This window comes from Symphalangus syndactylus, chromosome X, assembly GCF_028878055.3.
Source record: "Symphalangus syndactylus isolate Jambi chromosome X, NHGRI_mSymSyn1-v2.1_pri, whole genome shotgun sequence".
Taxonomy (NCBI): Eukaryota; Metazoa; Chordata; class Mammalia; order Primates; family Hylobatidae; genus Symphalangus; species Symphalangus syndactylus.
In genome coordinates this window covers 110,734,008-110,748,284 of record NC_072447.2, presented here as the reverse complement: position 1 = coordinate 110,748,284, position 14,277 = coordinate 110,734,008, and the positions used below count along the sequence as shown (strand labels likewise).

General features: G+C 35.9%; 2 protein-coding genes across 4 annotated transcripts in view; both read right to left on the bottom strand.

Annotated features, from left to right (window-relative positions):
• TBC1D8B (TBC1 domain family member 8B) overlaps positions 1 to 583 on the bottom strand; it is a 74,701-nt gene extending 74,118 nt beyond the window's left edge. Inside the window, exon 1 of one of the 2 annotated variants that reach the window (XM_055268600.2) lies at positions 236 to 583. In XM_055268600.2, the coding sequence (XP_055124575.1) occupies positions 236 to 365 (130 nt within the window). In that variant the 5' untranslated portion in view covers positions 366 to 583. The remainder of the gene's footprint in view (positions 1 to 235) is intronic. The other variant, XM_063635237.1, reaches the window with a different exon arrangement.
• Positions 584 to 6,228: 5,645 nt separating this feature from the next.
• The window catches only part of RNF128 (ring finger protein 128), a 100,687-nt gene continuing 92,638 nt past the window's right edge, over positions 6,229 to 14,277 (bottom strand). For both annotated transcript variants that reach the window (XM_055268705.1, XM_055268703.2), the window contains exons 5-7: positions 13,030 to 13,126; positions 12,073 to 12,241; positions 6,229 to 7,667 (exon numbers count right to left, since the gene is read on the bottom strand). In XM_055268705.1, coding sequence (XP_055124680.1) covers positions 7,534 to 7,667; positions 12,073 to 12,241; positions 13,030 to 13,126 — 400 coding nt within the window. In that variant the 3' untranslated portion in view covers positions 6,229 to 7,533. The remainder of the gene's footprint in view (positions 7,668 to 12,072; positions 12,242 to 13,029; positions 13,127 to 14,277) is intronic.

The following is a 14,277-nucleotide window of genomic DNA, read 5'->3' as shown; positions in this document are numbered from 1 at the left end:
GAAATAACCGCGCTCCTCCCTTCACCTGTCCCAACCAAAGAGCAACTCGTGGTCCAGTGAGACATTCTCAGGACTTGGAGGTGGTGGCGGAAAGGTGGTGTCGGGAGAAGAACCCGAGTCCCTCCGCCCACGATTTAGGATTGGGAAACTGGTAGCGACGAGTAACTGTTGTCCTCACCACCTTTTAAGTAACAGCGAACACAGCCCAGAGGCAGGTAGGGTGGCCACAGCTTACCTGTGAGCCCCCCTCCGCCTTCCTCCCCGTAGCCCCGACGCCGCTGCAGCACGAAGTAGTCGTTGGACCTTTCCATCAGCCACAGCTTCAGCGCATTTTTCAGAAGCACTTCCTCAGGCTTCAGCCACATCGCGAACTTTGTGCCCCCCGGGAGCAGTGACCTGGATGCCCTCCTCACCTCACCCTCAACCCGTCTCTTCCCCTCTGCTTCTCCTCCCACCAAATCTTCCTCAGGCGACAGCAGCTCAGGTTCAGGTTTTCCACACTTCCCCCAACCCTCCCGTCTCTCCCACGTAGGCAGAGAGATTGCCAATTCCCTCCCACAGCGCTACCGCCGGACTGGGAAATAGTCCCGCTTCTTTACCTCTTGGGAGTTGTAGTTTCCTACGCGCTTTTCTGCGCTCACGCGACTGGAACGTGGGACTACGCTTCCCACAATACACTGGGGTGAAAATGGGTGGGGGTGGTTTCAAAGCGGGTCTCAGCCATCAGCTAAGTGTGTTTTGCCTATCTGAAGTTTAAAGCATTTTTTTTTTTTGGTTCAAATAAGTGAGTCCCAGGTGTAAAGGTGTTGCTTCTTTTTATCGTTTTACAGCCGAAGGCATTAAACTGTAGAAAACAAAGTTTCTGGAATTTTGGAATATCGGTTCATTCCAGGAAGCAGCAGTAGCAACAACTAACATTTAATGAGCTCTCACTATAAACTCAGGCGATCTCACGTAATCCACAGCAGTCTTGCGAAGTGGACATTCGTCCCCGCTTTGCACATTAATAAAGGAAAGCGCTGTCGGGTGAGGCGACTTATCCAAGGTCACACAGTCAGTGATACGATTCCTTCTCTAAATCCAAAATTCACGCCTAGATTAAGCTCTTTTTGGTTATATAGGAAGAATATAAAATTTCCAGAAGCCATGCATTTTCTTCACTCCGTGCACCCCTCCTTTCCTTCACTGTCGCCCCTATCTGTTTATTAAACTACTGTAATGAACCACAGAAAATCTCTTGTCCAGCTTCCTATTTTGGAATCTAAACAATTTATGTGCATTTTTTTTCTTTCTTAAACTCTTAAGAAAAAAACCCTTTGGGAGCAGACTTTACCTCTTTGTATCTTGGCAATGATGCGCAGCGGTTTGAACACTAAGGTGAATGAGGTCAGTAATTTGCATATCGCTGTGAGGAAATATTTGAGAGACGTTTTTATTTATTACAATAACTAAGTCCACCGGAATTAAAGAGTGCATTAAAAGTGAAAACAAGTTTAGAGGGAGGAAGGAGTTGGGAGGCCATGTATGAGCAAAGGGCTCTTGGCAAGCTGTTTTGAGAATAGTGCCTCAAAGCCATGTGGATTAAAAAAAAAATGGGGTGGGGCACACGCAGATGCCAAGCCAAGGAACTCTGCCCTAGAGGAGCGTCTCTGGGGTAACCTTCCAAGATGTGAGCCATCTCGAGTGAGGCAGGCGTGTGCTCCAAGCAGGGATTTTTCTTGTGAATGAGAAAAGGGGCAATCTGGGATTCTCTTCTACTAAATGGCAGTAAGTAGTCCCAAGGCAGCTAGCTGGACAGTTTGGAAAGAGATAATCCTTTCAGAGTCCAGACTGCAATGTATCTTTGGGAAAAGCCATCGCAATTTGAATGTGTACTAAGGGAGGTAATTTCTTCTTCTCTTCCTGCAGAAAGATCAGTAAATGTAGCAAACGTTGAGAGATATCTTCCTTTCTTTTTACCTTTCCTTCCCCTTTTTAATTCCTTCCCCATCAAACCACATTATTTTCCAATACCCTTAAAGGTTACAGTGTGGCAAAGGCTATCCAGAACTGGATGGCTTTTCTACCTGTTTACTCTGCAATTTCATCCAGGTATACCCACATGCTCCCTGTTACAGGATCAGGGCCACTTTTGGCTTACAGCAGGGCATTTAGAGAGCTCCTGCTTTAGTAAATAAACATTTCACCGATTATGTAAATATTTTTTCTAATTAAATTACTTATGTGATCTAAATTTTTGGCTTGATCATAACTTATTTCGCACCTTTGCAAATAAAAGTATTTTCCTAGAAGCACCTTAAAAAAATAGAGCGTGCCACTCTATTCAATGTCAGTATAAATTGCTTGGGGAAGGACTGGGATTGCACACTGTCTGCATTGCTGGTACTGTACTGGTGCTGTACTGGTACTGTATATGTATTATGTAATTTAATTTTCATTAATAAGCTTGCACATTTTTACATGCTTACTTTACGAATGAAGGAAAGGAGGCTCAGAGAAGTAACTTGCTTAAGATCATATAGCTAAATAAACAGCAAAGCTGGAATTTGAACCCAGATTTGTCTGATTACAAATCATGACACTATACTGCTTATGCATATGGTCCATAGTTACCTCAAATACAATATGTTCAAAGCCAAACTTATTTTTCCAATATTCCCCCTGGTTGATGTTTCTCCTACTAGCTTTCCTAGTTCAAAGGCCACTGTTTACAAGACACTGAAGGTAAGAACTTGGTCTGTCAGTCCATTGGTTGATCAGTCTCTCTCTCTCTCTCTCTCTCTGTGACACACACACACACACACACACACACACACACACACACACACTCCTCTACTTCTTTTTCAAAAGTCCACCCCATCTGCCTATTATGGCTTTAGATTAGCCTCACAACACTTTCCTTCCATATGATAATACAGCTTCCCAACTCATCTGTCTGCTTCCATTCTTGTTTTCTGACTTATCCAAGCCAAATATTAACAGACCCAATAATACACCATGTAGAGATAAATAATACCTCATTTTTCTGAAGGTCAGTCTTCCAGCTGACTCAGCCTTCTAAGAGCCTCAAACACCTATAAGAAAAGGTATTTGGAAACCCCAAATAGCAATTCCAAACCCTGTGCTATGGAAAGACTGAGGCTGTCACTCAGGATATTACTAGCTTTTTTGAAAGGAATGTCACTAGCTTAGGTTATACTTTTTTGCAGTCTGCAGCTAGTTTAGAAGCAGTAAGATTCAAAACAGGTGGACTACTGCCAGAGGAGAGCCATTTAAATCTTTGCTACTGAAAGTGTGGACCCCAGACCATCAACATTTGCATCACCCTGGAGCTCGCTAGAAATTCCGAATCTCACACTTCCTTCTACATCTAATGAACTGGAATGTGCATTTTAACAAGATCCCCAAGTAACTTGTAGGCACATTAACGTTTTAGTTGCACTGAGTTAAAGCAAATTAGATATTTGAAAATCAAACTCTACAACAAATTGGGGTACTCATGTTTCCATTAAGACCCACATAGATATCTTCTTAAAAAATAGGCTATTAATGAATTTTAGATCACTGAACTGCTTTTTAAAAAGGTTTATAACAGGGGCCGGGTGTGGTGGCTCACGCCTGTAATCCCAGCATTTTGGGAGGCTGAAAAGTGGGTGGATTGCTTGAGCTCAGGAGTTTGAGACCAATCTGGGGAACATGCCAAGGGAACATGCCTGTCTCTACAAAAAGTACAAAAATCAGCCTGACATGGTGGTGTGTGCTTGTAGTCCCAGCTATTCGCTAGGCTGAGGTGGAAGGATTACTTGAGCCTGGGAGGCAGAGGTTGCAGTGAGCCGAGATTGTGCCACTGCACTCCAGCCTGGGTGACAGAGTGAGACGCTGTCCCCCCGCTAAAAAAATGTTTATAATAGTACATGACCATTTAGTTTTCTAAGGTCGTGGTTTAGATGTGGGATATCAGTTGGTATTATAACTAGAAGGGGAAATTGCCACTAACCTTCCATGCTAAATCCTATTTATCTATACTATTCTCTTAACCATCAATGTCTAGGTATGCCTATTAGTGTCCCACATTCATGAGACTGTTCATGTAGAAAAAGGTTGAGAACTAGTGGATAGTGTTTCTCAAACATTTCACATTAGCTCTGATGGTAGAGGATAATGAACATTTATCTCTGGAAGTCAAAGTGCCCATCATAATAATGAATTTAAGTCTCATGTAGTATATTTGTTTAAATTTTATGTTGTCCAATGTTTAAAAATAAAAAAATAACTCCAAACAAAAGCAATGAACAAGGTAAATAACTCAAAATTTGTTACAGCCTAAGGTGATAACATTTTTCCAGACATTATAGAACTTAAATAAAATGTTTCATAAGTGAACAGAAACTAGATGTAGATGGGGGAAGGAATCTTCCTAGCATTCCAATTGTATCTCTAAATATATTTTTACTGATTGACTTGGGAATCATGTATATTCTTATTTATAAGATAACACAAGCTGGATTCCACTAAACTTACAAATAAACTGTGAAAACCCTTCTTAAGTTGGAGACTCCATAGACATACAAATATTACTGCCACTGTTAAAAAACACCAGCTTATATTTTTACTACGATGTGAGAGTGTAGCATAGTCTGATGCTCAAGCTAAAGAACGTCAAACGATAATAGCAGGAAGAAAATTCACAAGTGTTACGGAATTTCTCTCCTTGGTTTATAACCAAAAGAATCTAAAACATATATCTACACAAATACTTATATGTGAATGTGCATAGCAGAATTATCCATAATGGCCAAAAAGTTAGAATAGTCCAAAGGTTCATTAACTGTTGAATGGATAGCCACACGTGGTATATCCATACAATAGAATATTGCTCAGCAAGGAAAATGAATGAAATACTGTTATATGCTACAACATGGAGGAACCTTGAAAACATTATGCTAAGGGGAAGAAGCCAGTCACAAAAGGCCTATAATATATGATTCCATTAATATGAAATGTCCACAATAGACAAATCTATAGAAACAGAAAGCAGATTGGTGATGGTGTGGGGCTGGGAATGGGAGGGGGAACTGACTGTTAATGGGCATGAGGGAATGTTTTGGGGTGACGGAGTGTTTTAAAACTGGATTGTGGTAATAGTTGTACATATTTACACATTTGCTAAACATATTCCAATGATATATTTACAATGGGTAAATTATACTTCAGTACAGCCATTAAAAATTAAAAAACACTTAAAAATGTCCCCAAAGAAGTCCCACAAAACTTGAAAAAAGGTTAACTATCTAAGAATATAGGGCAAGAATATAGGCATCACACATCCACCCCCATCCCCAGCATATCGTCACATAAGACACATGTACCTGGTTTGATAATCACAGTGCTGAGGCGTTCCAAGCATCTGTGTATTCTTAACATGCTTGGCAAAAGAGAGATGCACTTAACTTATTAACAGCATCCTGACAATCACACTGACAAAGAGAAGGCTGAAGAAAAGCTTTAAAGTAATGAAAGTTCCTATGTCATGTATAGCATGAAGATGGACTGGCATCAAGGTCTATTTTAATGTTATATTATTACTGGTCAAACCCCTTTTACCTTGCTGACATTTAACAATAATTCATGGTAAGTTGAATGATACTACAATGGCATCCATTCCTCTCTATGTAATATGTAAATATATCATACTAATGTTTTAGTGTTTATTGATCAAATATATAAATGACCATTTATATCCAACCATTTTCTTATCTCCCAAATCCAGACATATTATATGAGAAAAATTAGTGTATGGACAGTGATAAGGTTTGGATATTTGTCCCTTCCAAATCTCATGTTGAAATGTGATTCTCAATGTTGGGGGTGAGGCCTGGTGGGGGTGATTGGATCATGAGGGTGGATCCCTCATGAATGATTTAGCATCATCCCCTTGGTGATAAGTGAGTTCTCACTCAGTTCATGCAAGATCTGCTTGTTTTAGAGTCTGGGACCTCTTGCTTCTCTCTCTCTTCCTCCTGCTCTTGCCATGTGATGTGTTTCCACTTAGCCTTCCATCATGATTGTAAACTTCCTGAGGCCCTTACTGGAAGTGAAGCAGATGTTGGCCCCATGCTTACTATACAGCTTATAAAACCATGAGCCAATTAATCCTGTTTTCTTTATATATTACCCAGTCTCAGGTATTCCTTTATAGTGACACAAGAAACATCCTAATACAGATAGTTAAACTAACACCAGACACAAACTTTTATTGGAATATTTTATTTACATTTTATATTTAAAGATAATCAATACAAATTGGGACATATTTACAGCATTTCAAATCAGCGTACAAGAATGCAATGGTTTCATCCATTCAGCAAACAAAAATACATGTCTGTTTTATTTTTGCCTAAATTCTGCTATAAGTTGAACAAAATTCTAAAACAAAAGATAAGCCACACAGAGTACAAATAAAGTGCATTTTTAAATAGCTCTATTTAACTTTGGTGGATGAAGCTTCAAACTTTATATTAAGGCACCTGGAATTCTCCCCCCCTTCTTTTTCAAACACCAGGAAAATGCATTCACAAAATTTATAGTTACATGGACAGAATTTTAGTTTATCTAATGTAATTTCAGCCCATTTAGGTCAAACATAAACTCAATTTTCAAAGTAACATTGTTTGGAAAACATTTTCAACAGACTAATTTTACAGAACTTTTTTTTCTGTAGACTAATTCATGCACGAAGATCAATGACCAATATTAGTGTTACTTACTCTGTCATTACCATTTTCAAACAGTATGATGATTCATATACTGAGCTTTTGAAAAATCCCACAAGTTTGAGAAATAGTTACACAGTATTTTTGTAAGGAATTTTTTGTCTAATCTTGTGTCAAGTTGATGTCACTAATATACCAATCAATTAAGTCCATAATCTCTGATAAACTATGGTTGACACTCACATGAAGTACATTTAGCCTAATTTTAAAAACAAGAAAAAGTTAAAATGAATATTTTGCTTTAATCTTTTCTATTAACTTAAAGCAGCTTAAATAGACATTTCAAGAAGTACTAGTCTAAGTTTGCATTGCTTTTAACATTACAATTCCAGATCAATATAAGCACCTGGAGAAAAACCCTGACACATATAGCCCAAGCTAAAGTAGTAGTATTTTTCATTAAGATATATCATAAAATAAAGTGATTACAGCTACTCCACATTTTAAAAGCAACATGTTTTTATAAGAAAATTGTTATAAATGAAAAACGTGACTTCTTGAAGACAGTTTTGAATGTCTAAAAATGTTGCTATCACTACTGAGAGGAAACTTGCCTATGAAAAATATTATAATGAGTTTGTGGAAAAAAGTTAACAGGTTAAATATTTTAAGCCATTTAACTATAGCATAGTATTAGCCATCTGAGCACTTTCAGTATCACTCTTATTTTATTAAATTTATCCAGTTTATTAATAGAAACTAGGCCCTGATTGGCAGTTCTGTTATTACTAATGGTTCAAGTTTTCTATTGACACAGATTTTAAGATTTAATTTCTCGAACAGCAGTCTCTTGATCAGGAGTTTCGTCTTCTTCAAAGGTTGGGTTGTCAACATGAGGAATAACATCCACTGCCACAGAATTTGCTTCATGGTTTACCAGCTGTAGATTTTCATCTTTAAAAAGAAATAGCAATTTTAGGATGATTTTGCTCCTCTCTTCTTTTAAGACAAAATTCATCATTTACTTCCAGGAAGTCTTTCTTATTTAATTTCAACATACACTGATTATCATATTCATTCCCTGTACCTTTAATAATTATATGATTTATGCTATATCTTACATAAAGCACATATGGCATTATTATATTGATTTATAATTGCTCCTTTTTTGATTCACGTACATGTGCTTATTTCTACCTAGATTATAGCCTCCTTAAGAGAAAAAATTATGTCTTCTACTTCTTCCTTACCTTAAATATAACAAGCTGTTAAATCTGGCTATACATTTCAATCACCTGGGCACTTAAAAAATTACCAATGCTTCTTCATACACATAAATATAGATAGATAGATTTAAAAAATCAACCAGGAAGTTGGAAGGATGCCCAAAATTGAATACAAACAGTAATAAATGAACTTAATTGTATTATAAATGAAATACATAACCATGTGAAGAGAATGGGGAAGAAAACAACTAAACTTAAATAACTTTGGAAAACAGTATTTTGACTCTAACCTGTAAGGTTAAAAACAAAAAGAACTGTACACTAGTTACTGACATTGTTTTACACAGGCGTATGTGTTAGCAATGCTGAAACTATTTTATGTATATTCTATAATTGAACAAATAGGTAAAAATACTGTGGATAAAAAGAGTCTTTCTCCTTTCACTGTTGGAGAAAGGAGTTACAAATAAATAAAGGAGGAGGCTAGAATGAACCCTGTGGTGTTGGATTGGAATCAGATGTATTAGTAGAGTCATTGTTTTTCAGATAGATAGATAAAATGACAGCTAGAGAAATAACATATATGTATGTGTATATTTGTGAGAGTAAATACATATATTTTCTAGTCTTGTTCACTAAAAGGGCTAATAGCAATGACATCCTGGTAGCAATGAACATGCCTGTTGCTCAGATCCTGGTTTTGAAATACCATTCTCCAGTAAAAGGCCTCCTGAAGAAGTGGCTGATTCTAGGGCTAGGAGAGGGAAAGTACAAGGTTAACCTAGATTTTAGCCTAGGGGCCAGCAAACTCCAGCCTACAAACCATAGCTAAAAGTGCTTATCATGGTTGTAAAAGGTTGTAAAACAAACCAACAAAAACAAAAAAAATAAGAGTATGAAAATGGAGACTTAAGGCCTTCAAAGCCTAACATACTTACTATGTGGCCCCTTACAGAAAAAGTTGGCTAATCCCAGACCTAGAACACTTTGTGTTACCAGAAAGTAAGAAAGTTGAAAGAACACAGAAACCAACTCGAACAAGTTCCCAATGACCAAATCTAGGATGATATGGGCAAGGGATAAACAATGAGAATGATACAATGATACCAAATCTAGGATGATATGAGCAAGGGATAAACGATGAGAATGATGAGAATGATACATGATAAAGGATGAGAATGATACTATAGAATGAAAGAAACATCTAGGATCCTATAGTATAATAAATAAATAAATGGAGGAGAAGGAAGAGCTCTTCCTTATATTAGAAGTTTAATCAATAAATGTACAAAGAATGATGCAAACAGAAAATCACCATTTGGTAAATACTTCAGCAATAATTACTGCAAGCAAGAAGCATCCGTGATTGCTAAACGTAGTGGGTAGAAGTATGATGAGTACCAGGACATTTGTGTAGTCTCCAAGTATCTCTCTATATTTAATAATTATAAAGGGAAAAATAGTAACTTTAAAGGGAGAAACCTGGCAGACACCACCTCAACCAAGTGGGCAAAGTTTGAATCATCAGTAATAAGACACCAACATCACGTGCTTCCTGGTATGATATGGGGGCACTGAAAGGGGCACAACATCACTTCTGTAGTATTTTTGACAAAAATGGACAATAAATTTAATCACTCAGAAACAGCAGACTAGCCCAAATTGAGGGACACTCTAGAAAATAACTGACCAGCAATCTTCAGAAGTGTCAAGGTCATGAAAGACAAAGACTGAAGAAGTGTCACAGACTGCAGACTAAGGATGCGTGACAATTAAATGCAATGTGGGATCCTGGGACAGAAAAAGGACATTAGTGGGCCAGTTGGTGAAATTTGAGTCAAGTTTATAGTTTTGATAATAACATTTTATCAGCAAATTTCCTGGTTTTGATAATTGTATATGGTTATATGTTAACATCTGGAGAAGCTGGGTGAACAGTATATGGGCATTCTTTGTATTATTTTTGAAACGTTTTTGTCAGTCTGAAATCATTTCAAATTAAAATAAAAAATACTTGTGCCCGGGCCCTGCACCTCATGTTAAATCACAGTTGCTCTGAGGTACAGCCCAAACATCAGCAAAGTTTAAAATCTCTCCAGGTGATTTTTACGTACAGCCAGGATTGGCAGTAGGGCTCTTATTCAGCGGTTCTCAAAATGTGGTCCCTGGACTAGTAGCATCAGTATCACCTGTGAACCTGTTAGAAATGAAAATTCCTAGGCATCACCCAAGACTCACCGAGTCAGAAATTCTGGTGGTGACCTCTCTGTTTTAATAAGCCCTCCAAGTGACTCAATGAATACTTAAGTTTGAAAACCAGTGCTCTAATAGAACTTAGCCCAATGATGTGACACACAACATGAACTATGTGTATTTACAAAGTTATGCAAATCAACTATCACCATAAGAATCAATGGCTAATATGCAAGATTCTTAAACTAGTAATATGTAATCCCAAACAAAATTAAATCTGGTTTAAGTGGTAATTCATTCAACACAAATTTGAGTATCTACTATGTGCTGGGTGCTGGATAGACAACAGTGAATATAAGACACTGTTCTTACCCAAAGGAACTTTAAAAGTTTTAATACAATTCAGTGTAGTAAGTGCCATGATCGAAGTTCTATGGAAGCCAACAGTAGGGCCATCACATCTAGTCAAGAGAGGCTTCTCAAAGAGGTGTTAGTTTTAAAGGAGAAACAGGAGTTATACTGGGCTCCCCTAATTTCTTGGGTAAGGAAGAATGGAAGGCATAGGCAAAGAGAAGATAGTGGCTCAAACTATGACTGTGGAGTTAAGGTTGGAAATTAGGCGACAGAGTTGAGAACACAGAAGGGGAAGTGGGAAGAATTTGGGATGTCCCTAGTTTCTGGTTTGGGGCGCTTGGGTGAGTATTACTATCATCCAAAGTAAGAATACAGGAGGAGAAACATGGATCATTATTTCATTTGCTGTTCAAATCTCTGCAAAATCTGTTGTGCTTACCTTTTTCCCCCACCCCACCCCTACCCACAGAGGAACAGAACACAAAAAGAGTAGATTGGAATGTTGTTTTTTAAAAGACTAGAAATAAATTATCTCATACACTCTCTTTTATCTTTACTGAATTCTATTACCACACAATTATGAGAGTACAAGATCATCCAGGGCAATCAGACAATGATTCTCTATTACAGGTAGAATAATCCACAGATTATTAAGATACTTATAACTAGTTTATATTCAAGGGAATGTCTGAAGATTAGATGCAAGAAATACAAAGTTCGCCTTTGTGTGGTTATATTCATTGTGATATCTTCAGAAGTGGTATCTATGGCACTGTTAAGCCTATAGAGGACAAAGGTTTATATCATAGGAAGCTGAAAGTTTCATAAGTCATCTTGACAATCAGTTTTTGTTTTACTTTTATACTAGAATTAAATTATCTCAAAATGAGGATTGAGAGAAGACTTTCAAACCAATAAAAACATGGAAAAGATTGAGGTTAAAGAAAGGGAAAATAATTTTTATAGGGGTTTTATCTTTATAGGGAAAAACAGAACTCCCTAAAATTTCTCATTTGGCATAAAATTACTAAGTTGCAATACAAATTCACATGAATTTTGAAAATGATATATTCAATTTTAGTTTCTAACAGTTTGTTCATTTCATAGTAAATAGTCAACAGGTGGCAGCACATACCATTCTTAAACAGTTTTCTATTTGCAAAACATGGGTTCCGGAGAAGATGGGTATAAATCAACCTTTTGTAAATTGAATTCTGTTTTATCATTTCAGAACTCCTTTATTTTAATTTCTGCTTTATCTGCAATAAACAATGGCTTCTAAAGTTTCTCCTTACCCTCTGTAAGTAGTTAATAAGCCAAGATTTAAATGCATCAGAGAGAAGCTTTCCAATAAATCTTTCTTTTGTAAATAATCTCCACTCTGATGCATTTTATCTATTTCAAATACATTTGAATATATGTATATTAAGGTAGGGGTGCATCCTTCATAGCATTATTTTAAGTAGAAAAAACCTGGATCATGATAATGGCTGAATGGAACAAACGCTAAAAAGCAAGAGTACTATACAGGCATATGATCTACAATGAATCGCAGGGCACTCATTAACCTTTAGTATGACGCTTACTTGTTGACTGCACGTGTTCCTCCAGAGGCGGTTCATCTGCTCCCTGTACTGAAGCATATCCAGATGATGCGGTTTCGCTGCGATTATCCTCTTCATGGGAGGAGGCACTATTAGATATTTCATTGGATACAGGGACTTGTAAAGACACTGATCCATCTTCAACATCCACCTTTAAAGAACATTTTAACAAATTAAAAGCCTCTCAGTGTACATGCTTTTCCTCGACATATCACTTCAAAGTTTCTTTATAGGTGACTTATTGGAGCAATATTTCTTAACCTTTTAAACCTATGATCCCTTTTGATTATCACAAGTCTCTTGTTAGCCCCAGTCAAAAGAGAGTAACTGGATCCACCAATGGGGTGAAAGATGCTATAGGCAGAGTGCACTCTCATCTGGTATGTTCATTTGGGTGATACCAGCACTTCATAAAATGATGCTGGGTACAAGTTAGGCCCTAAAAAAAAAAAAATCATGCTGTCCTCTATGGAACTTGAGAATCATTGTCATCTATGTATCTTCCCAAGTCAAGATTTGAGCTTGATTTTATGCTGTATCTTGAAAATAGGCCTTTTTTTCATTTACCAAATATAAAATTATAATTTAATATTTATTATGCTTTCTCAAATTATGTCTGCTTATTTAACTACAAGTTTGGTCACTATGCAATAGTAAAAGATTACAAAAATAGAAAGAGGGATGCCAAGTTGGTGGTTTATATGGTTATCATTTCAAATTCTGACCAAATAATGAGTCTATTTGGAAAGAGGGAGGAAGAAGGAAAATGGAGATGGCCCAAGATGGCACCTCATTGTCTATATGATATAAATATGTCTGGTTTTAGGTATAAACTATAAGTATGGCATATTACATAGCGAAAAAATAAGGATGTTGTTTTGTTATTTTCCCCAAAGCCCAGGCATATATTCTTCATATAAATAACATATTAATGTTTACCTCAATTCCCAAAGCTTTGAGTATGTCACATTTGCACATGGGGCAAGTCCTGTGTTCTAACAGCCATGGGTCAACACATGTCTTATGGAAAATATGGCTAGTACAGGAAAAAAACATAACTATCAGTTGTAAAGTAGCAACACTTTGCCTAATATATATTAACGGATTACTTAGTGTAACTTTATTTAGTGTTTGAATGGATGCCTTTTCTTTTAAACACACTATTCATACAATGAAGGAGTCACAAAAACAAAATTTGGAAATTCCATAATACACTACTTTTAAATGTAAAAGCGTCATTACTCTAGCTCCAAAAAAAAATATTTTCAGTACTCATTTGAAAATGGCTAGGATGCTACCTGACCTAAGACTTTGTTCATTATTTCAAATCTTAAACAGTTGTAATTCCCTAACTGATAAATGGTACAGTCATTCTCAATAATATAGTCCAATATAGTATCGAGTACAACAACACCGTACTGATGCTTTAGGCAGTGTGATATGTTCCAAGAGCATCACTATTGTATTAAATAGCTAAGAGAAGTAGTGTTAAGAACAACATTCAGGAGAGGGATAATTTAAAAAACTAAGGAATGAACACTTCCAAATAGATGCTCATAAGTTGATTTAATTTTATTTTTTTCTCAAAGGATTAGAATAAATTTAAAATTAATCCAGTACTATCCTTATATTTATATGTATATTTATATTATATTATGTATATATGTATATTATAAATTTATGTGTATATAGGTACATTATATATAATGTATAGTATATATCATATACATTATATACTATATAATATATAGTATACATTATATACTATATAATATATAGTATACATTATATACATTATATAATATATATAATATATAGTATATATTATATATAGTATATATATTGTATACAATATATATATATTGTATACAATATATACTATATATATATAGTATATATTGTATACAATATATATATATTGTATACTATATATACTATATATAATATAATATATACTATATATAATATATAGTATATATTATATACATTATGCATTACATACATTATATATAATATATACTATATATAAAATTATATATTGTATTATATATTATAATATTATACATTATAATATTATATATAGTATTGAGTACAACAATACCGTAAAGATGCTTTAGGTAATCTTTACAAGATTTACCGTAAAGATGCTTCAGGCAATCTTTACAAGAGCATCACTATTGTATTAAA